A 23,630-nucleotide genomic window follows, 5' to 3' on the forward strand; every position below is an offset into this window, starting at 1 on the left:
ATAAATAATAAAAATGAAATGAAAAAAGCCTGCCGTTGTACGTGGCAGTTCTAATTAAGACACCGCAACAGATTTTCATGTGGCAGTTCCCCCAAAAAATAAAAAATATACACACATATAAGCTTGACAAGTTGGCAACAGTAGAATGCATAAATTTGTGCTTGTGTATATTGTGAGTCTGTGCTCAAAAGAGCCCAGCATGATGTATTCAAAAATCATTAACAGACGATGTCTTGGGCAAAGTCAGCGGCTGGTGAAAGGTGCTGCCCGGCAGAGAAGGCTGCAGCTCTGATCCACATATCTTGCAAAGTGAAGCGAAAAATTGCTTTGACGTTGCGTCAAAATTTCACACTTTTGCGCAAGATAAAAGCCAAACAGTCGATGACGAACTGCAGCAGCAGCAGCAGCAGCAGTAAACAGTCAACTGCAAACTGGCAGCATTCCCCAAATATTTGGCATATGCATTCGGACTACACATCATTAAAAAGAGTGTTAAGTGCAAGATGGTGAATTGAGGCAAGGCTGCTGCTGCTGCTACTCCATCGAAAGCTGTGGACCAGAGCCAGGCCAGAGCCAGAGCCGGAGTCCGAGTTGGGTCCAAATTAGCATACAAGCCGCGCTTTTGCCATAATTTGCATATAAAATTAGCGCAACACTTTAACCGCGCCGCCAACCCCCTGGCGGCTCCTGCTCCTGCTGCTGGCTGGTGACACTTGGCAGCCTGGCCGACTGGTCAGTGGAGTCCACTGGCTGCTCATTTAGCGCCTTGCATACGCTGATTGGTTGTACACACAACTCGGAATACGCGCAGTCGGAGCACTGCATTTGTGCGCTATGATAATTAAGCTGGGATCGCTGGCCGGGTTGGAGGGCGAAGGAATGCTAAAAATCCTGCACTTGTTGCTGCAATTTGCATTGCCGCTGGCTTTAATGATTCAGAATCCATATAGCCAATCCATGTGTATATTGTATATGCATTAGGGCTTATGGACAGTGGCGGCGCCTTCACGGCAATTAGCAGCCGGCAAAAGTTTCGTAGCTGAAGCGCGGCCTGATTAGTCACACTTCACTGTACAGCATTCCCTGAAAAATAGACACTCATAAATAACATCGAAATACTGAAAAAACAAAAGGTAAAAATAAAACTAAAAAATAAAGATGCTTACTTACCTATTCACATTCCCTTTTCGAACGGACTTCGTGAATAATTTGTATATTTTTCTTCACATAACTTTCATGCGTGAAAATGTTAAAGGTTAATAATTACGTTCTTCAATTTGAGAATGTGGGATAAAAAGTGTAAAAAATCGCTATAAATTAAACACAGTTTATTTTTAAACATTTGTGTTAACAAAAAAGCAAAAGGAATTTCAATTAATTAAAAAGAATAAAGAACTGAGCATAGGAAAACGCGCAGTCGCAGCTTATATGGTTGAAAGAGTAAAGAGTAAATAAATGTTATTATATTTATGAAAATGCATAAAGCTAAATGTTTAAATATTCATTGAAAATACCACAATCGTTGAATTTTCTTAACGGCACTTATTTGAGCGTTTATTAGCTGGGTGAAGAAGCTTTAAAAATGTGGCACTAAATCAATACAAGTCATGAACGGCAATATGGTTTTTAATTTATAGAATAAATTCGTAGACGCAGCAATAAAAGCTGTAAATAAATAAATTGGAAATTTAAAAATAAATATTTATTTACATATAATTGCATGTCAGGCATGGAAATTAATGCGATTGCAGTTTATGACAAGCGATTAAAATTTAAAATGACAACATGAGCGAGTCGAACGGACACGACGAGCGTTGAAGCCTGCGCGGGGCATGGGACATGGGTATGGAGGGAGGTATCCAATAACTCGTTGCATTTCAAGGGGTTTTAATTATGCAAAAGCGTTTTATATATATGGCCGCTGCTTTCGGCTTTTAGTGTGGCAGTGGCTCAATTAAGTAGCACAGATGCCATAAACCGATAGCTTGTTTTACTCAAGACTGACATTTGGATAGGGTTATCTAAAATGGCCAGAGACAGCTACTGCACACGAAGAAAATGGCAGTTGGCACACAAAATACCCGAAAAAAAGACAACAACAACAAAGCTAGAAAGATAATTCTCAACTACTAAGTAAACCCCGTCGAATGGTTCATTAGTCAAACGTTAGGTGACAATCAGATAGGGCTTTGGGCTGCAGCACCTGCGCCTAGTTGAAATGGGGACAGCCTGCAGCATTCCCATGTCAGCCACTCAACAGACAAGACACACCAGCGGCTTATCGGCGCTGATAGATTGGGGCCCATGGAGAAAGTCGGGGCTACAACCGAAGGGCACCAAGCTAGCTGCTGCCAAGCAGAAGATCGCCCGCGGCGCGATAAACACCCAAACAAACGCATGAATTACAACAAAAAGCAAAGTGTCAATAAAATTGCGTAGATTATTGCAGTCGAGCTCATAAAATTGTTTACAATCCTCTAGCGGCTGGCCAGGCGACTGCCCATTCAACTGCCAATTTCCTGGTGCGTGTCGTAGACCAACATCAACTCCCAAGTCCCAGGCTAAGATACATGTGCCTGGCGGCATTGTGCAGCATTTTTTTTATATGTTGTATATGAATTTATTAAATAAATGCATTACGCTATAAAAAGACTGAAAAGAAAGCAAACTTATGCCCAATCCGAAGCGTGCATACCCTAATTACATAAGAAACTTTAAGAATAAAATATAGATATCTAAGATAAAACGAATAACAATAATAATTAATTGGTCCTTTTTCCAATTCCATCTAGCGAATTTCCCTTCGAATTTCCTTATTCTAAAGCTACTTTCAATCGGGGGGAATATCTCATATATTTAAAGGGTATTTGTGGTAAGCGCTCCCAGCATGCCTTTCTATTTGTTCTTCTTCTTTTCAATCTGCCCCAGTCTCAAGCAACGGGGTGCCCCCAACTGTCCAACTGTTACCAGTTGCAGCTCCAGTTGGGCATCTCGTGTTGCGCCCTCAGCGCCCATTGCGACAACTGCAATATTATTGTTAATATCATCGTAAATTCGAAATTCTTATGCTTATTGAATTTTCATGTTTGCCAGCGACCAGGCGACACGTACCTCATCCTGTTCCGATTGCCTTTGGTCCTGGCCGTTGTTGTTCTTGTTGTTGTTTGCCATGTTTGCAATACATGCAAATGATTTTAGTTATGATAAGACGAGTGTCAATAAATGCTGGTCCATAGTTCCAGCTGTAGATGCCGATACGAAACTAACTGAAATTGCAATTTTATCAAGTTTCCTCAATTCTGGGCTTAGTTTGTTATTATTATTGCTCGACTTGTTTTCTTATTGCCATGTAATAACCATTAAATGTTTACTCAGCAGCTTTAATTGCCATTTTATTGTTTGCTCAAGTTTCGCAATGTGCAAATTTTATAATATTCGTAATATTCGAGTGCAGCTGCCATTTATCAGATTGAAATTGCTTTGTTGCCCCGAGCACGTGTTCAAAATGGTATTCGATAAATGAGAATTTGGCTAAGAACATAATCGATATGTGTTTTCTGAGTGCCAATTTAACATTTTGATTGAATCCGGGAATTAAATCTCATATGTATGTACATATATACATGCATCGAATGGCTTTTCGTCCTTATTCCTATTTAGTTTGATTTGCACATGTTTTTGGATACATCAATTTTCAATTATGACTTTGGTTCGGCTTCTCTTTTATTTATTTCGGATCATTTAAATTGCCAGCTTTGATTTATTCAAATATTTGCATTATGTACGCCGCATACCTGGGCTTATCGTAAACAATCAACGTGTAGAGTATCGCCTTACTACGAGCAACAACAACAAAAACAAGCGTATTTTCAGCATGCGAACAAAAAAGTGACAACATCCCGAAGGCGCATGGTGAGACACTGGCGACTGTGGCCCAGGCAAGCAAATAACTCAATCCTTAACAGAAATGACAGAAACCTTATAAATACAAGAATATGTTGGCAGCGTTTGCCGTTGCGATCATCCGATCACCCGATCCCGTGGCCGATCCCGATCAACGTGTGGTTACCGCGCGACATGGGAATGCAGCTCTGTGGGCATGGCCATAACCATACGCCTGCACAGAACGAGTTTCACTTAGTTAGAAGCCACTTCTTATCGTTGTTGCGTTGTTTATTTGCTTGTGTCTGTGTGTGTGTGTGTGTGTGTATTGGAAATTGAAAATAACAGATTTAATTTGTCTAACAAACTGCTCCCCACAAACACACACGACGCGTCGCAATGTCAGCGGACAGACAGCCGTCATATTGAGATCTCATCAAAAGACCGCACAACAAGTTGCGCTTCATGCCCAATCCCGAGCCCTCGCCTCCGGGTCCCCAGACCCACAGAGCCAGTGATAAAAGCTACGAAAAAAGAGAACTCATTGAAATATTTTGACAGCGGCCTGGCAGGCGTTGAAGTTCAAGAGAAATGTCTCAAGTGCATTCGAAGTATTTCGTAGCCTGACCGCCAGCTGACAGCTGCGATCTCTGGATCTCAAAGGCGGGGGGACTGACAAAACCAAAAAAAAAAAAAAAAAAAAAAAAAAAGAAAGAGCAAAAAGTTGACGGGTCTCAGAACTGGTGGTGGGCACATGAGTACGAGCATAACAATATTTTGATCCCAGTGGCTTATCACATTGATAATGACAATCGATGATTCCTATGAAGGCTTGGCCCAGCTTGAACTGAGCTCCAATTTGTTACACATCTGAAGCTGAAGATTTGTTTTTTATTTTCTTAACATATTTCCAACGTCTGTTACAGTTTCTTAGTGGGCCCCGAGGCCGAAATAAAATTCATTTGGCTGAAACCACTTAAAGAGTTTTTAAAACGTGACGCGCTTTCATATTTTCTGAAGTGTTTGTTTTAGATTTTGTCGATGGTCTAAAGTACAAATTGAAGATACGTACACAAAAAAAACGTAAGGGCTAACAATATTTGTAGCGAATAGGAAAGGTCACGTTGGGCTTAATGAAATTAACATAAGTTTGTTGTTGCACTCAGCTGGGCAACGAGTGGTCCATAGCTCTGAAACTTGTGTCTAGAGCTTTAATGATACCATATACTAATACAGCCTGCACTTATCATAGTTAGCTAAACAGCAATCTGACACCAAAGACTTCCAGCTGCTCTGATGGTGAGCTCAAAGCGTTTTATGGGCACTTTCAATTTGTTATTATAACAAATTAATTTTGACGGCCTAGCTGATTGCAAAAAACTGTCCAATTGGCATTAAAGCCTACGCCAAACAGCATGCTCTAATCGGAATGCTCGGCCAGCTTCTATTGTCAGGCCGGGCCGTCGTCGTCTACGTCTGTGTCTCCCGTTGCCAACTGTGTTGCCCAGTTGACAGCTCTCCAAATGCGAAACAGATCAAAGCAAATTATGTGCAACGCCTCTTGGCTGCTTAGCGCTGAGCGCATGACCAGCCCCGGTGCGAGCTCTTGAGCATTGGGCCACTTGGCAATAAACCAAAGCGGATGGCAACCAGATACAAATACACTCGTACTCGCAGTTAAACAAACTCAAAACGTACGATGGCCAATGGATTTTCATTTGCGAGCCGGCAAGTATTTCATAAATCAACAAACGGCGACGTGAACACGTGGCTGGAGGAGGGAAGTGGACGGCACTATGGAACTGTATGATGGCTCGATTAAATGGATTTCAATGCGAAGAACTCGCGAGTCTCTCGCATTTCCATTTCATCAACAGCCATCAGCATCAGCAGCCGGAGCAGGACCGGCAGCAGAATGGGCAAACAGTGCCAACTCCTCGAGCACCAGCCGGGGCAGGAGAGAGAACTCATAACAAATTTGCGCGCTTTTATGCCCACAAATTGCCATGTCTTCAGCCAAGTGACAGCGCAATTATCGAGGGCCTAGCGATGCGTTGGAACTTGGGATTCTGATGGCTAATGGAACGCTGGGGCATGCCACAACACACAACTGCAGTTGACAGTTTGTTAAAGGGCGCTGAATTGATGAATTGTCTATTAGGAGGGAAGTCCATTTAGCATTTTGTCAGCCCATTAAAAGTTCTTGTCAGGCATATATGTATGTGTGTTTGTTCAATTTATTATTCAAATCTATGATACAACATAATAAGCATTTGCTTTATTCAGTGTGAGCTCCTTCCAGGAATAGATAACGCAAGTCCTTTGAATCGGCTGGAGATCGACATAGAGGACATTCAATGCAACGGTTCAAGTGCACACGAATACACATATCCCCAAAAACATGTCCGCATGCCAAACAGACCACACGATGGCTACCGGATGAAGTCCACGTATCAAGGCATATCGAGCATGTTATATAATTGGGATTAACGCGATGTTGACCTTCAATTTCCGTCTTCAGTTCCTCCACTTTCCTCAAATGGGCCTCTTCTTGAAGTTTTAGATCTGCCTGAAGCTTAAGTATAATTTGATCCTTCTCGAACATCTTCAGTTCGAATTCCTCAACCAGCAGTTTTTGTGCTATGGTCAAGCTCTCAACTTCACCTCTTTGGCAACGACATTCGGGTTGGTGTGGCTTCTGCACCGCATCCAAAGAAACGCACAATTCTTTGGTTTGTTGAAGTACCTCGGTCAATTTCTGGTTTATGTTATCTAATTTACCACCCCCAAATCGTGATTTTGAGCCTGTCAGCATTTCGGTTAGGACTCGCATGCCTGTTTGTAATCCGGCTATGCAAGCATTATATGCTTCTTCCAATTTCAATGATGCCGACTTCACTAATTCCACCTCGTATACAGCAGTAGATAATTTTAATTTGAGTTCGTTGCGTTCTTTGATCAAAGTTTCTAGTTCCTTCTTAAGCTTATTCTCCGAATCTTGTCCACGTAGCTGTTTTGCGGGGGGACCTCCAGCCAATGAACTTTCTGGTTTCATACCTAAGAAAAAAGAAAGATATATAAGAACTACTACATTGACCACATTCTAACATACTCGTAAGTTGGTTGAAGCAAGAAAAAAGTCGAGGGGTTTTTTTTTTTAAAAACTTAGAAAAGCTCTCGAAAAGTTGCTGACACCTGAAAGGAAGGAAGGAAGTCGGTGTAACCACTTCACAAACATTTCCTACCAGTGAGTACTCAAATTTATAAAGCAAAATGCTTTTACACATATTTGTTTTGATCAACGTGGCAACACTTATTATAGCTTTATGCTCATTCATACATATGTTTATATGTTGGGTTTAAAATAAACGCAAGTTTTTGACAGCCTCAAGGTGCAGCAATTGAAGACAACTTAAAAATGCCTTTTTACCCAAGTACCAAGGCATGTACTATTGGATGTCCGGAAGAAAGTCATAAGAAATAATCGAATACCACGGTTAAATAAATCGATAAATCGCATTTGATGTTTTTGTACATCACTAAAATGTTAAGAGTCGTGTTTCTGACATTCCCAAGGCTCAGTTGGGACAGGAAAGGAACCGAAATAAATCAATTTGGAAAATGCCGTCTTACACGAGATTGGAGCTTTTATCCATTCGAGAGCGCATGACGAAAACGCGAAATGCTGTTCAAATACAACAGCCCCGCGAAGACTTTCAAATGCTCAAATCAGACCATATCGAAAAAGCCCAGGAAAAAGAAGCGTCAAATTCTGTACAAATATTTACAAGTGAAATGAATGAAATATGGAAAAATGTTCGGGAGCTGCACACAAAAGTTGAACAGGTGTACTTTCAAGGCCTACCTGAGTTCTATGCTGGAAATAAAGAACAGTCCTTACAAATTTTTCGGGAGGCCAATGATAATCTAAAGAGCTTCAGCCATCAAATGCATAAGGAATTTTCCTCCATTCTGACGACAGTGAATATTATGTACAATAAGTTACAGAAGCAAGTATTGGAAAAGCAGTCTACGCGTACGGAATATTTAGCTAATTTTCTAGTGCATAAGAAAAGCAACTTGCAGCAAGTCAGGGAAAAAAATATGCAGCTACAAAAAGAAGTTGAGCTGAGCAAGAAATACTGGTTGGAGCTAACGCGGATTGTACAGGCTCAACAGCAGCTGAAGGACAACTCTGATCAGAAAGTCTCTTGCTCCATATGCATGGATGAATGGAAATTGTCTGGTGACCATCGTGTCGTGTCCTTGAAATGTGGCCATCTCTTTGGCGATAAGTGCGTACGACGCAGTCTGGAGGAACGAGAAATATGCCCACAATGCAGAGCTCCTGCAGCATTGAAGGACATACGTATTATATATGGCAGCCCATACTAATTCGTTTGAATAAATGACATAATCACATTTACTATATGTTATTTTATTTTAAAAAAGCTACCGAGGTTAACATATTAATGTGCTCACAAACGATAGATGATCAAATAAAAGTTCTCTTAAATCAAGATGCGCAAAGGGAAGAGAAATCTTTGGCGTTGCCACACAATGTTCTTCAGCCAGTGAGTACCTAAATTGATGAGCCCTTTGAAGTGTTTAAAAGCAAAGTTCAGCTTCGTTTCGTTAATATGGCATCACCTTCGGTAATTGTATCGAGTGCGAGCAAATGGTGTTTGGAGCTAATTAAAACTTGTTTCTGAAAATAATTAAAGTGATAAAGGTATGAAGTGAGGTTAATAGTGTTTTGTTATTCAATATAATCATTGTTATAATCATAGTTATTCATTTCTATCCGAGTCTTGTTTGTATGCTCTATGCAAATAAGTACCTACATACATACATATGCTTGTGTGTATGTATATACACACATTTAATGTACGAGTTTAAATTTCCATATGTGCTGTCCTTGAACTGCCGAGACATAAAACAAGAACAAGGCATACTTCCAAAGGGGAATCCCTTGTTTTAAAATACATGTCTACTTTGTTTTTGCACATGCATAATTACAGGTCCGACCTTCTATAAAATACAAAAATGGCACTATCCAATGGCGAAGAGGAGCTTTTATCAATTCAAGAGGAAAATATTGAAAAAGAGCTTGACTTGGAGACAGAACAGAAAACGGGCGAGCTAGATCCTTATAAGATAATATTAAAAAACACAAATGAACTACAAAAACAACTTAGTGAGCTGTGCGCAAAAGTTGAGGATCTCCAATTTCAGAACCAACCAGTGCTGATTCAGAATCAGGAACAGCTGCAGTCCCTACAGAACTATTGTCGGGAGATGGATGAGCATGTCGCTTCTATTAAAACGATACAGGTTTTGCAATCCCAAGAATTTGATCAAAAATTATTGGAAAAGGACCAAATGCGTCTGCAATTACTAGCCGACTTGAAAAGACAAGAGGAATCCCATATGCAGGAGATGGATCAACTGAAATTGAAACTTAAAAGTGAGCTGGAGGCGAAGGATAGACAATGCTTGGAGTTAGAGCAAGAAATAGAGCGTTGCAAGACCCATAACGACATCAGCGTCTCTTGCTCCATATGTCTGGATCCATGGAATTCATCAAGTGATCATCGTTTGGTGTCGCTCCAATGTGGCCATCTCTTTGGTGACAAATGCATACGAAGCTGCCTACAGCAACTGAATGAGTGTCCCCAATGCAGAGCTCCATCCAGGACAGATTATATACGTTATCTCTATGGTCGCCCACTTTAAGTTATTTAAATATAATCTTTAGCAGTTTCAAAGTGAAACGAGGTGAACATTTCGAAGGCAGATGAAAATATTTTGTTTCTTATTTACAGTCAATTACAAAACAAATGAAAATAATTGAATATTCGTAACTTGCTGAATTAAAATACAGAAAATAAACTAAATACAAACAAAATAAGGTACCTTCTATATTTAGCTGGAAACGATGATAGCTACCTGGAATACATTTATTTCTAGCGGGAAAATGCTTCTCATAAAAAACATGTACGTTTCTGTGCTTGTATTCAAGCAGTAACCAAACAGCATATAACATATACATATGTTCTTTGGTTAGTGATTCAAAGTAATCACACTATAAGCAATAAAATTGCCGACTGGCTTTTAATTGTCACAATGTATGGACACACTTGTGAGCGGGCGTTGCCAGACTGCGAACGGGTGACTGTAATTTTCTGCAATTACGTTCCCGCTTCATTGTCAAGTTTGTAAGGCTATCAAGAGTTAACGTTTCATATTCTTATTTAATTTTAATTCGTTTCGTAAGTATGGAAATTATTGTGTAATAGTGAAATGTATTATTGTGAATAAACTTTTTCCCAAAAATATATGATGCATATTAAATGTTACATACACACATACATATATACTAAAATTTGCAGAAAAGTCAACAAATTTCGAAATATCCCAATATTACATATATGTATGCAAATATATATTTTATTGTGTGTAAAGTATATCGCAGACAATTTGAAAAAAAAAAAAAAATGCTTCAGAAGGAAAAGCGGGGACTTGACAAAACACTTTTCAATTTGAAACTGGACGAGTTGGTAGAAATATATTTTCTTTGCATATGCGGTTTTTGGTTATATTATGTATAAAATATACAAGTTAGTCAACACTTCGAAGAGGGTAAGGATATAAGTAAATGAGCTGTCTGCTAAGGAGGTTCTAAAAAGACAAGAGGTAGCCCATTTAGACTAAATGGAATAAATAAAATTCCAGCTCATCAGTAACATTGAGGAAAGGATAGATAACGCAGTGATTTGGAGCTGGCCATCGAACGAATTAAGGGCGAATATGACAACAATTTATTTCACTTGCAACGTATGTATATTATTTATCCATTTATTTTATTCAAATAAAAAATCGAAAAACTAGATGCTTATTGATGTTTATGTACTCGTACATATTGTTTTAATTAACATCTGAATGAAGCTTTTTACCAATCCATTGGACTTGTGGCCATCCGTATTTAACGCTTATCCACAGTTAAGCTCTTGAAATATCAAGCATTTAGTTAAACATTCTCCGCATTAAGGTAATGTTTGTCTGGTCGGGAATTATCATACCAGAGTCTACAATTATGCGCTGCCAAGAATGCTATACATTCAACAACAGAAGCCGCGACAGCAAACTGAAGGCGAACAATGGACACCGACTGGGCCGGATGCAGTTGCAGATGCAGATGGCGAGTGCCATTTGTCCAAATTGCATTGAATCGAGCATCGAATGCCAAAAATACAATTATGCTCGCTGATCACAACACGATCTGCAATACAAAGACTTAAGAACAGAGCCAAAGAAAGCAAATCAATGGATGCGTTAAACTGTAATCGACATTCCGCCAATGCGAGTGCTGCTCCTAGCCTTGGCATAGCTCATTCTAATGCAAACACTGGACCTGGCACTGGCACTGGCCATGGTACTGGCACTGGCACCTTTGGCTTAGCCGACTCCAGCTGCTGCTGCTCTGGCTGCCAATTGATGGTTATTGCCAATTTGTATGCGACGGCGGCTGCATTGGATAGCAGAACCAGCATATCATTTTCCACTGTAGGATGTGGCAATAGCAACGGCAACCTCAATACAACAACCACAACAACAGATGCTGGCGATAATGGCGATAATAATTGTCTTTATCTTTTTAGCTCAAAATCAGCCACAAGGCCTCAACTCCCCAAGTTCAGTCCACGACAGCTCGAATGGCCGTCTAACGTCGTCTAACAATGAATTCTGTACAATTGCCCGTTAGCCACACTTTCCCAGACCCGCACAATGGGCCGCTGTTTAGATCTTTTATCGGAGGGAAAAAAGTTCAAGCATTTCAGTGTCCAGTTTGCATTAATTTTGTGTGTTGTGTCGTGTAAAGTTGGGCAATAAAATTTATAAAAAAAATATGTGTTGAAAACAAAAATTTAGTTATTTGCATATCAAGCAAATTGGGGGCGCCCAAAAAATACAAAATTTCAAGCACCGAATGGAGTCATAAAACTTGATAAATGCTACACATTTGCTCAACTTTTTCTAAATGATAATGTTGATGGCGACGCCTGACAGAGCTTTCGGAATGTAAACGGTACCAAGTTGAAGAAACAATAATAAAATGTTAAATTTGTTGTCGGCAAAGTACGGAAGAGCTGTGAAATTTTTAATACAGATGCAAATGAGCGCAACTCTGAAAGTGCTTCTTTTAAAAAATCCTTGAAATTTGTTAAAAATTGTTTCGTCTAGGGTTTCCAAAATACGTTTCTATTATTATATTCTATTCTATTATTTATGGAAAATAAAGAAAAGATTAAATATTACTTTATTTATTTCTGTTCTTTTCTGTTTGATTGACTTGCGGTTGTTAGTTTAGAAAACTCTTATATTAAACTTTTTTTTTTTTTAATTTAAGAAAACGCTTTTCTATGCGTTTCCCATGATATCAACTAAGCCTTACAGGTTTTCTCGTTTTAATTAAATTTATTATATAATCGATATCCTCTTTTATTTTACTTCCTTTACCTGAACTTACTTTAATCGATCTTTACCTCTTTTCTTCATTTAGCGATGTGAATTATTAATCTCCCTCCTGTATAGATGGCAAAAAAATTATCGTCAGTGTGCATATGATTTTTTGGGTAAGTACATATTTTTATATTACTTAGAATATATTTGACGGTGATACAGACGTGAGCTCTCTCCTAATACATAATTTAATTTGATTGATTTGGTCTATTGACATTCAACGAAACATGTAGTTGTTTGCGAACAGAATAGGTACTGACTGTGTTGTGGAGCATAAGATTTGCTGGCAAGTGTCTACATTATTGCCCTACCCTTCCTCTAATTTTCTACTGACCACTTTTTCCAGCTTGTTCCCTGCACGACACTTAAACAGTTATGACGCCTGTGTCAAAGTCAGACTACTTTACAATATTTGTGCCGCTGACGAAGTCACCGCTGCCTCAGCTTATAGATACATACATACAAACAAAGTCACACACACACACACATACACACACATTGGTAGTAGAGCATTTTATGTCTTTTTTAATTGAAAACTTAAATTTGAAGCGACATGGAAAGGCTTTTATCTGTGCCGTAGTCAATGTAACGGGCGCTGGGCTGCCTCTGTTCGCCCCCTGGTCTATAGTCCGCTTGCAGTTGGTTCCCTCTAGGTTCTACGTGAAGTTGTAGTTGCAGCTACTGCCTCGGCTACTGTCTGCTTGTCAGCGTTGAGCTCGAAATGATGTTGATGATAAATAAAGTAACGAGTTGGCATTAAAATGATGACAGCCACTTCACAGTAGGTGGGGAGGCGGCGGCGGCGGCTGCAGCTACGCGTACAGAGACCAAGCTGAGAGCTGCTGCTACAACTTTAACAACAACTGCTCGACAATGACATCCAACGTTGGCGTTTATTAGTAATTAGGTTGAAACTCTTCACAATTCGGGTACGCGCCAATTGACATGATGATGTTGCTTGTGCCCAGGCTCATTATAATTAGAAAACTTTCCAAGTAGTTGAGCTAGTAGTAAAATCGTTACATTAAATTATGGCGAAACTCTTTGTTACTGACAAGTGCAATCAAGTGCCTGCCGCTGATTTAACTCCTCGCCCCTTTTGACAGCAGACCCATAAAACGTTGCCACAAAATTCATATTCATCAACTTAAACGGCAAGCCAAAGTGCCTCATATCATATATGAACTATAGCTATCGAGTGTGTGTGTGTGTGTGTGTGTGTAAGCACGCACAGTTCTGTCATGTAATTACCCAACGTTTTTTGGCACAATCTTGACCACCTCGTTAAATGTTGGCGCGGTGCTTTCAAAGATCCAACTTGAGTCTCAGCCAAATTGCATCTTTCCCCCGTGTTGTTGTTGTTGTTTCAATGAGAACGAGTTCATTTGGAACACAATTCGATCGTTGCTCATTTCAATAAAACGCTTTTTCCACTCATATTACGCAGATGCTTTTTAACGGTCTTTGCCTCCTCTGGCCATAATCATTACTAGAAAGTCGGTTGAGCCTTCAGCTGCTGGAAGATGGCATAAAAACAAGAGCTTGTTATTGAAACGATCATACAGCAAACTGGGTTTATTGTTATGTTTTACGGTAAGTCGCCCATTTCAGTGAGCTGACTACCAGGCGCGAAACTACATACAGGCAGCTATAGCTTTCAGAAGTCTTATCAATAAAGATATTTGATAAAATATAGTCCATGGGTCCTTGTCTAATAAGAAACTTGATGTGATGCGATGAAATTCTGATGGGTTTTACAAATGTGCGAATAATCGTATGTTAAACTTGCCTGTAAATATTAAACGGATTTATAGCTGTCTACTTAAAATGCTAGATGGTTTATCCGTATGCGACAGTTGAGAGCTAAGCGTTGGCTATCAGCTATAAATAAAAAAACTTCATATAACTCTTTTGCATGGCATCCAGTTGCCGCTCTGCGAAGCAGCTGTCCAATTTCTTAAATATCCGATACACAGAAAGGCATACACAACACCCAGACAATACACACACATACGCATACCAGAGGGATCTGCGCACAGTCAGACGAAGGGCCGCCTGCCGCTGTCAATGTCAGCACATCAAAAGTTGTCAAATATCAGTTATCAGCAGGTAAAGTAACATGCTCCAAACCTACAGGCAACGGTCGAAAGGCAAGCTAGAAAGAGACAGAGTGGGCATGGAGAGTGCCACATAGTTCCATATTGATGTCCAGTTGCACGTCGAGCCATGCAACAAGGCACAGCAGACGAGGAGTCGACCAATCCAACTGACTGACTGACAGTTGACAGTTCAGCCAGGGACTGTTCGGCCAGTCTGCCCCTCGTAGCAGCCAAGCTGTCTGCCAAAGTCATTGTCATATTGTTGTTGTTGCCATTGTTGCTTTTGTTGCCATAAAGATAAAAGCAACCTTTGACAATTAAGGGAAAACAGAGTGTGAAAACTTATCGCAAAAGGCTGCCAATGAAATGGGCAATGGCAACGGGAAATGAAATGTTGCAAAACCTAAACCTCAAGACTTATCAGAAAACTACGCTCCAGTTGAGCCCAGGACCAAGGTGGAGCACTGCTTGAAAATGAATGCGAATTTAATTACGCTTGACTTGACCCAGGACAAGATAGAGTGTTACAGTATAGATGCAAATTTTAGGTAGTATATATGTCCAACAGCTACCGTGGCCAGCAGCCATTGGGCTAGTCCAAAATTAGATTTTTGTAGCATCAATTTATTGTGGTGGGGCCAACGCATTCATTAGACGCTTCCTATGTTTGGGTGGCTGGCACATTCCTAGCCATGGACATGGCCACAATTCACTCGTGGCACCAGAGCGGAGGACGGTCTCTCGGCTGGGCAGGTATTCATTTCAACGCTGCTCGAGCTCGTAAAACTGTCAAAATGCACCGGCTACCGGACGGTTGTTTCTTCTTCTATGCTGAATCCATGTCCATATACATTCAACTAGCTGTCCGACTGTCTGTCGGTGGGACTAGCTGGCGGCTTGAAATGCTATCTGCGCCACACATGCAACAATTAGCAAAACAAACGCGATATCATAAAATAATATTAATTTGTAAAACAATCGCTAGCGTAAACAACAACGACAACATATACGTGGCCTGGACTGGACTCGGCTGGCCTAGCCTGGCCAATCCTCCAGGTTCGGCTCTTCGGGCACCCCACAATTAAAGGCAGCGCCGCTGACGTCGCTGCGGATGCCGTCGCGCATGCGTAATAAGCACTTTTCCATCTGACAACACAATAAAATGTCATGATATGCCCCACGCTCTGTGGGATTCCGTCCACCCCGTCTGAGCCTGGAACGAATGCCAAGCAATGTCCCCTTCGCCTCCCTATCGCTCTCTTCTGCTCTCTCTCCCTGTCTAGATTGCTGTGGTACTCGTATTTGTTTTCAACTTGTCCAAAACTATGGCCACTGTCAGCCAGCATCGACTGCAAGCAAGTTTTCCATGTAGTTTCGGGCCTTTTGCGCATTCTTATAGCGTATAAACGTCTCGGGTTGCAATTAAAATCAATAAATCGGTAACTAGCCTGCCAGCTGGTTTATAACCGTTGCCTTGCATAGCGCTGAAGATTTACGCAATGATCCTCTAGACACTGCTGTCGACTGGTTTAGAGCCTCATCTGCTTCCATTTAGTGTGGTTCGCTTTAAAATTAAACGGTAAGAGCTTAACATTTTACTGTGGTTTAACGAGCGTTACCAACTATTTTGTTATTATTTAGTGCAGAATTAAATAAGAGCCGGGTATCTTTTAAATTAAGAAAGACTATTAGGCTTCATGTTAATAAAAATTAAAGAGGTTAACTAGCTGTCCAGGTTAGATAAGCTAAGTGCAGCAGATATTTGGGCAAGTGAACAGCGAGTATCCCGTTTTTAAATTCCAGGCATGTGACAAGTTGATTTTAAATAGAGGAAAAGTGCTCGCCAAAAATCTCCAATATCTCATATGTTTGTTACAACTGGGCTGAATTTAATTGAACTGGTTTAGAAATGTTTCCATTCCTCAATCAGACCAACAGTTAAATGCCAAACTATACGTGAGCGCTCATATTACATAGTGACCTGCTGATATTTGATCAGATCGTGATGCTGACAAGAGTTGAAGATTGATCGTCTCCCGATGGCCGCCTCCAACTTGGAAGAGTGCTCAGGTTTCGATATTTGGCCTGATTATGGATGCTGACAGGTGACCGAGCCAGAGACTGCTCGGCTGATGCATGTGTGTCAATGGTTGGACACGATCATGAGACCACCGGCGACAGCAACTCCTTAAAAAGTGTGTGCGCCTTTTAATCGCTTCCAATGACGTCTTGAATGATGCCTCACTTATGTGTGAACCTACCGGGCTGCTGTCAAGAGCTGCCGCTGCCTGTTTGTAACGATCGATAGAGATGATCTCGTACACCCAGCCTGCCAATAGAATCGTTCGTGCGCTCGGGAATTGTCCAGGTCCAAGGCTGGCGACAAGCCCGCTGGCAGACGTAGCCAGGCCAGAGCTCCCAGCCCCAGAACATTTTGTTGATCATGATTTTTGAGTTGACAAGATGTCACCGCCGGCGATCGTTGGTAGAGACGTTGCTAGAATGTCGGTCTCCATGTTGCGTCCTTGTTGAGCAACAATTTTGTTGTGGTTACCTTTTTTTTCTGTGCCCCCTCTGTATTCTGTTGCCATCACTTTCTATGCTGAGGCTCTTGGCGTTGATCGTTGATCGTTGGCTTAGATCGATCGCAGTTTTTGCTCTGGCAATTTGGAGCGCAGCACATTGATTGCAATGCAGCTGATAAGCGCTCTGGGATGCCGTGATATAGACCAGACCTTAATCATGGCCTGCCTGGCTGCTTGATGCTGCAGGTGCCGCTGCGAACGAGCGACATGTCTGCAGCCCGCTGCATGTTTACAACGTTATAAAAAAAAGAGAGAGGCAGAGAGTGAGAGAGAAAAAAACTGTATGTTGCATTGGAATTTTAATCAGCTTGGGGCAGCTTTAATTCAATTACATGCCACGCTTGAAGTGCTGCTGGGTGTTGGCCGTAGGTTAAGCGGCTGCTTGACCCAATGCGGGTCGTCGATCATTGCGTGGGGGCAAGCGCTTAAGTTACCAAATGGAACGCGTTGCGCTCTTCAATCAGAGCGTAAATTCGTATAGTCGTATATTGGATCCATTGATTGATTCCGATAAAAGTGGCCGCACTCTGGTGACAGCTTTTGTAAATGGCTTCCGGCAACACTTTTGATTGCAATTAAAAACCTTAAGGCTAGCAGAAAAAGGGCACAGAAGGCACATCGCCGACCAACTGAGTCTCTATCGTGGCCATGTATCTGTATCTGTAGCTGTTGCCGGCTGCCTGCTGCCTGCTGCCTTTAGCCTTTAGCTGTATCTTTGGCCATTGGGCGCACAATTGCGCGATTAATCATTGCGCGCTCAGTGAGTTGTCAGCTGTGACTGTGCCGACGCCGCCGCCGCCGCCGCCTTGGAGATCGCATCGGTTCGGTTCGTCCGTCACAAGCGATTGGACACCCAATAGTCAGCAGACAGTTGGGCAGTGCCTCTGCCTTTGGGTCTGAGAAAACATTCGAAATGCATTTCAAATGCTTTTCGCTCAACACTTTTTATTTCTATTCGTTTAGTTGTTTCTTCGATGTGCCGCCTTTTGCCATTCATGCGTTAAGAATCGCCAGCGCAACTTTTGTCCACTTTCCGCAGCGCCGTCAATTTGCAGCATACGCCGCTGCTCCTGGCCAGCTCAGACCCTGTCCCAACATTTGGGGTCTGCTTTGTTTGCACTTCTTGGCTAGCGTTTTGTGTGTTTTGCTCCATTTGAGCTGCGAGCTGTGAGCTGCGAGCTGTGAGTAGAGCTTCCGCGACTGCCGTGCCCACTGAGGGAATGGGAGACAGGGAAACTGGGAGACCAGGAGCCCAGTCAAGCGAGAAGCGCAGCGACTTGTGCGGATGAGTTGCCCATTGCGACGTACTGGGCATGGCCTGCGTGTTGCTGGGCAATTCCATAAAGTGTTTTATTTAATGGAAAATCTTTCAATTGTGGAAAATGGTGTTAATTAGCCGCCATTAAGATCATAAATTAGTCGCTACAAACGATTATGACGCGATTGTTGTTGTTCAATGTCCATTGTTGTAGCTGCCGCAGCTGACGTTGCTTTTCTGCCGGCATTTCTACAAAGTGCTTTCCTTTACCTCCATACATATATGACTTTATATGGCTAAGTGCTGGCTACATGTTTGTTTTACGGTACATTTGCTGTTATGACTTTACTTATAGGTAATGTGCAGATGTTTGATTTACGAAAGTGATTTTTATGGCTTGCAGCAGAGGCAAATGAAAGTCGCTCGAAGAGAAAGGCTGTGTCTGAAGTTGGGGTTTCAGCTTAATAGCTCTTTAAACAGGGGTTCTAAAAGCTGTGTGTGTACGTTGCTTTTAAGCTAAATGAATCATCAAAATAAATAGATATTCAAAAAAGTAGCCAATTTTCTCTCATTTGGCATTAACTTTCTGCGCAAAACCTTTACACTCAGATTGTATCTTTCACTTGCATCAAAAGTATAACTAGATAGCATTTGCTTTTTCCCTTTCTTTCTCCTTATCATAGTGTATTCTTCTCTTGTTCTTTAAGAGCGCTAGTCCGTTAAGGGTTCACTGTCCTGTCGAACTGGAAAACAAGCATCGAACCACATTCCTTGGCTAATACCGCACCACTTGCAACAGCACCTTCATTACCAACCTTTGGCTGAACCTCGGCCCACACCCACTGGCTGAGCGAGAGCTACATAAACCTAATCAGTGATCACACTTAAAGGTACTTCGTTGCTGTCCAGTCCAGTCTGCCCTAATTGAAGCAAGCAACGTAGCTATGGGTAAGGGGGATTGGGGAGAGCCGGATTCCTCGTATTTGTACAGCCCAATCGCTCATTATCAGTTGTTTGTTGCCGCCGAGATTGGTAATCAACGTAGGCGTGCAGATTTGTCAAGCGGCAACAGCATTATATGTAGGTTAATTCCGCGCACAACTCAAGATATGGCCCAGACACACATGGTCTCTGGTCTGCTGGAGAGCTGCTTTGATTAGCATTACAAATGATTCGAGTAATGTGCACTTAAGCGGTCGCAGTGCATCTGCAACCCTCTCAGCCTCGTAGACTCGCCGTCTGCTAGTCTCCGCTTGGCTTGCCTTTATCCTAGACAGAGTGACGTGTGTTCTGGATATGGCGGTGCAAGGCATTGCGTCCCGATGACTTGCAATTCATTTTCGGTGTGTGGGCACTGGCCAAAAGATGTGGTCTCTGGCGCCTCAAGCATATCCAGTTGCATACTGCACTGGGGAGCAGGCAGCATACGAGTATGCAAAACAAGCGACGCTCACATTCACACTTGCCGCCTCCAACGCGACGCTCATCACAGGCAGCGGACTGACTGCCCAGGCTCTGGACGAGGCCCAGCCATTGGCCATTGGCCATAAAATATCGGCATTTTATTAGCGCGTGCATCCCATTTGCCGCTTTTCATTGCGATTTTAAAAGTGTTCCCGTGTTTTGATAGCCGCACTATCAGTGACCCATGGAAATAAATGTGGCCTATGGAGATTATGCCTTCCTGCGGACAGGCCACAGACATCTCAACGCGTCAACGAGTGCTTGCTGCCTGCTGACTGCTGGCTGCTGGTGGTTGCATTGGTTTCAGTGGTGCGGTGGTGCGGCACACATGCCTAATGAAATATGGCGCAATAATGCCGCATAACGGCTATTTAGGGCCACTCATCGCTGTTCCTGGCTTAATCATGGGACTTGGACTGCTCCAAGCGTATACGCAGCTCTAATGCGTCGCTGCTTCGCGCTTCTGCTGTGGCTGTTGCCCGCAATGCCAATGGCAAAGACCACAAATTAACTGCACATCAAACATAATCATTTGTGAAAGCTAAAATCGGGCCAAAACAACACCTACGGTGTGTCCTGTCTGGCAAATTACTTAAACACACGGCAACTTGCCAAAAAATGCGAAAAGACTGTGTGCAGCAGCAGCAGATGATCAACCGCAATATACCCTGCAATCAAATATGCCTTTTATAGAAAGAAAATTTTCGATTTTATAAAAAGGCTTTGCGAATGTAATGAAAAATTTAAAAAATATTATAAATGCATCTGTCGCTAAAGAAGGATTGACTAGGTCATACCTATATACATACTAGATACATTTTTTATTTAGTAGGAAACTTGGATAACTTAAAGAAATTACGTCGACATAATGTGGAGAAAAAGAAGTATATTTTAGTTCCTCGGTTCCTTCTTTGTTACCTACATACTGTGAAGTACCATATACCCATTGCTGACTTTCGTATCGCGCATTATAATAATAAACTCACACTGTCCGACCTTGTTGCAGTGTGTCGAGTTAGGAGTCTCAGTTGAGAACTGCGAGCTGCTCCCCTATCCAATTGGCCGGTTGACAACAAAATTTTTGGTGGACCGCCCGCCACAAGCGATAATTCTTTCGGTGCTATGACAACTAAATTGCCATGGCCGTATTTGCCAAGAAGCCCATAAAGAGTGCCAGACACCAGGGTCTGGCCCGGCCCTATGGAAAGTTCCGACCTATTGCCGAAAAAGAAACCAACCGAAAAGCTGCAAACGCAAACGCGCTGGCCGGATAATTCGCATGATGATGAATTCCAGCGAAAAAAGGCAGAAACTCAACTAAATGGCAGAGAGAAGCGGGTGGACGTTCATTTGGGTAGTTCGGTTCGGGTAGCTCTGGTTCTGGTTCTGGTTTGGTTCATTCGCTTGACTGTAATTGCCGGCCTCCGAGTCCAAGTCCACGTCCGACTGCAAGTCCGATTCTGAGCTGGGTCCCACACATCAGTTGAGCCAGTTGAGTTCTCACTTTTGTATAAAGTTTACTTCGTTTATTTGAAAATTTCTTCATTTTTCGGAATTTGGTAATTGCCGGCTCTCAACTCTGGCTCTGGCTTGGCTCTGGCTTTGACTGTGGCTGTGGCTGCGGATCTGGCTTGCTTGCGGGTTGTTTGCTGATCTTTCACTGATTTTTCGGCTTTTTGGCATTGCTGCTTCTGGCCTGGCTCGTATGCCTGTTGTTGTTGTTGTTGTTGTTGTTGTTATTGCTGTTGTTATTGTTATCATTGCGCGCCCGGTGCCAGTGATTGCCACTTAAACCGTTAAGCAAACGCCGTGCGAGGGGCTCAGCTTGAAGCCGGAGTTGAAGTTGGAGCTTGGCGACTTTGTTTCGCAAATGACTCTGGGGCTTGGTTTTTAAATGAACTTCGTTCTTTTTCGGGTTTTGCTGTGTTTTTCTTTTTGTTTTGGGGATGGGCATCCAACTGCATTCCAATGCACTTAACGCATTCTCTACTCAGATAAGTTTCAATTACAAATTGGGTTCGTTCTTTTTGGAGTTTTAATTGACAATGCTGCCAGCTTGATATGGATCTCTTCCGAGGTATCTGTAGTTTTATTGTGAACTTGCCTGGAAATCGAAGCTTGCCAGGGATATTTTGATAAACAGTTTTCTTGGAATTGCTTTTACTTTTCATCTTAACTATTTGAATCTAAAGAAGAACATGTAATGCATAAGCTTGGCATAGTTATTTTATTCTTTGTTATATCATTTCGTATAGTTTTGAGCTATTTCATGTTGATTTATTGAAACCTATATCATTTTGGAGTCCATTGCATTAACAACCGAGGTGTAGATGAACTGTGCGGTTTTATGGGAATAGTTCTTTGGTATTTCGATGTATTTTTGTTAAAACTTACCCATCGAGTCTGCAGTTCCCAAGGGCACATCTTTTTCTGTTCCGCCGACATTAGCATTAACCTTCATCCAGAGCGCGCTCGTTAGCAGCCATGGGCAATGGGCAATTTAACTATATCGCTCTCCATGAGCACGAAAACTAAAGGCGAAATAAAATACACGCATTTTACATGCTCGTAAACGTGTGTTACATATGCACACACGCCAGAAGTAGGGGGGATTCGAGTGTGTGTGTCTCTGGTATGGATATTCGGACGCAGGAGCTTGAAAATATATAACCTCAACTACTTTATGCATAAATTTAGCAAGATTGCGAAGCTACCCCATGGCGAGCTAATGTTGTAAATTATAAATATGACACCTACTCCTAGCCAAAGCGAAAGCCACAGACCCAGCCGGCCCAAAACCCGTGGGCAGGCAGGAAGGCCAACAGGCTGGCTGAGTGCGTTGCCTGGTAAGGCTGCTACGGACTTGGGCACAGCTGCCTGAAATTTATACGCGCCGACAAGCCCATGCTAACATACTCAAGTGACAGGAAATATCCTGGCCAACTTGCCAGTCTACGAAGCTCCTCGCACGTCTCAGTCCTCCGAAATGGGTCTGGCTGCGCCGGCGGCGACTTAATTGGTTGCCAAAGCAGCGGGAAATCGCCGCCGGAACGCGCTTAATTAACCAAAATGCATTTCAAGTTTAGATCTCCGCTTCGAGCTTGCCCAATTGCCAAAACGACAAAAAAACACTTCACTGAACCAGCCGGGAATTCGCAGACTCTTCAACTTAGATATGCATTTGAGTTGAAGTGCAGTGCAGCAATTGGAGCTGAAATTTTTAGCCAAGCTCAACTCATTACAGCAGGCAACAAAAGACAGTTGGAATGGCTTCAAGGATTTCAAATAATATAGTAAAACCATTTATAGCTCAATCCGCATTGAAATTGGTTGAGTTTTAACAAAGATACGAAAATTTGAAAATGTTGATTTTGGTGTGCCGCACGCAAATGAAGTGGGCTCTTCTTTTAGCTGAGTATTGCTGGTAGGAAGCTGGCAATCTATGACATATGTAGATGCGTTCCCTTATTTTGCTGTCTAGTGTCTAGGCCAAGGAAACAAACCAATTGGAAAGCTGCGTCGGCTTTATATGCTGCCTGTTGGCTACGCATGCGCTGGAGCCTGCGCCTTGGGCTCAATCTTGGTCGCATGCATTGTTTTGTTTGTTAGCGGAAGAATGTAACGGTGCTTTATGGTAAGTTGGTCGCCCCAAGCTGGCCGACTGATCGCCAAACGCTCGCTCTCCCTCTCTCGTCCCACAGACCCCTCTCGAACGAGATGCGTGCACTTGGGGCTCCGTTTTGCTTTTTTTTCGGTAGCCTCGCCACGCAGAACAAAGGCCAATTTTCAGCAGATTTAATCACGCGCGAGAGCAGAGAG

At 42.2% G+C, this 23,630-nt stretch overlaps 3 protein-coding genes across 6 annotated transcripts; 2 read left to right on the forward strand and 1 right to left on the reverse strand.

The window, feature by feature from the left end:
• Nucleotides 1–6,121: 6,121 nt before the first annotated feature.
• Nucleotides 6,122–7,572, reverse strand: LOC115769888 (E3 ubiquitin-protein ligase RNF8-like). Of its 4 annotated transcripts, none has more exons than XM_030714902.1 (2): nt 7,516–7,572; nt 6,122–6,939 (listed from the first exon to the last, which is right to left on the reverse strand). In XM_030714902.1, the coding sequence occupies exon 2, from the start codon at nt 6,935–6,937 to the stop codon at nt 6,161–6,163; it is 777 nt and encodes a 258-aa protein (XP_030570762.1). In that variant the 5' UTR covers nt 6,938–6,939; nt 7,516–7,572; the 3' UTR covers nt 6,122–6,160. The 4 variants fall into 4 exon arrangements, with proteins under 4 accessions (XP_030570762.1, XP_030570763.1, XP_030570761.1 ...); XM_030714903.1 differs by lacking the exon at nt 7,516–7,572 and adding an exon at nt 7,223–7,269; XM_030714901.1 differs by lacking the exon at nt 7,516–7,572 and adding an exon at nt 6,991–7,126 and having other exon boundaries at nt 6,122–6,935.
• LOC115769889 (E3 ubiquitin-protein ligase BRE1-like 2) lies at nt 7,460–8,290 on the forward strand. Its single transcript, XM_030714904.1, has one exon. It carries the CDS (start codon nt 7,504–7,506, stop codon nt 8,275–8,277), a length of 774 nt encoding a protein of 257 aa, XP_030570764.1. The 5' UTR covers nt 7,460–7,503; the 3' UTR covers nt 8,278–8,290.
• Nucleotides 8,291–8,382: 92 nt separating this feature from the next.
• LOC115769770 (interaptin-like) lies at nt 8,383–9,701 on the forward strand. Its single transcript, XM_030714734.1, has 2 exons — nt 8,383–8,614; nt 8,904–9,701. Exon 2 carries the CDS (start codon nt 8,929–8,931, stop codon nt 9,616–9,618), a length of 690 nt encoding a protein of 229 aa, XP_030570594.1. The 5' UTR covers nt 8,383–8,614; nt 8,904–8,928; the 3' UTR covers nt 9,619–9,701.
• The last annotated feature ends 13,929 nt before the right edge of the window (nt 9,702–23,630 follow it).

Source organism: Drosophila novamexicana, unplaced genomic scaffold (genome assembly GCF_003285875.2).
Source record: "Drosophila novamexicana strain 15010-1031.04,08,12 unplaced genomic scaffold, DnovRS2.1 tig00004554-arrow-pilon, whole genome shotgun sequence".
NCBI classification, from domain to species: domain Eukaryota; kingdom Metazoa; phylum Arthropoda; class Insecta; order Diptera; family Drosophilidae; genus Drosophila; species Drosophila novamexicana.

Bases quoted from the DNA above. Each gene is read 5' to 3' on its own strand.
- LOC115769888 (XM_030714902.1), bottom strand. From the start codon at position 6,937: ATGAAACCAGAAAGTTCATTGGCTGGAGGTCCCCCCGCAAAACAGCTA.
- LOC115769889 (XM_030714904.1), top strand. From the start codon at position 7,504: ATGCCGTCTTACACGAGATTGGAGCTTTTATCCATTCGAGAGCGCATG.
- LOC115769770 (XM_030714734.1), top strand. From the start codon at position 8,929: ATGGCACTATCCAATGGCGAAGAGGAGCTTTTATCAATTCAAGAGGAA.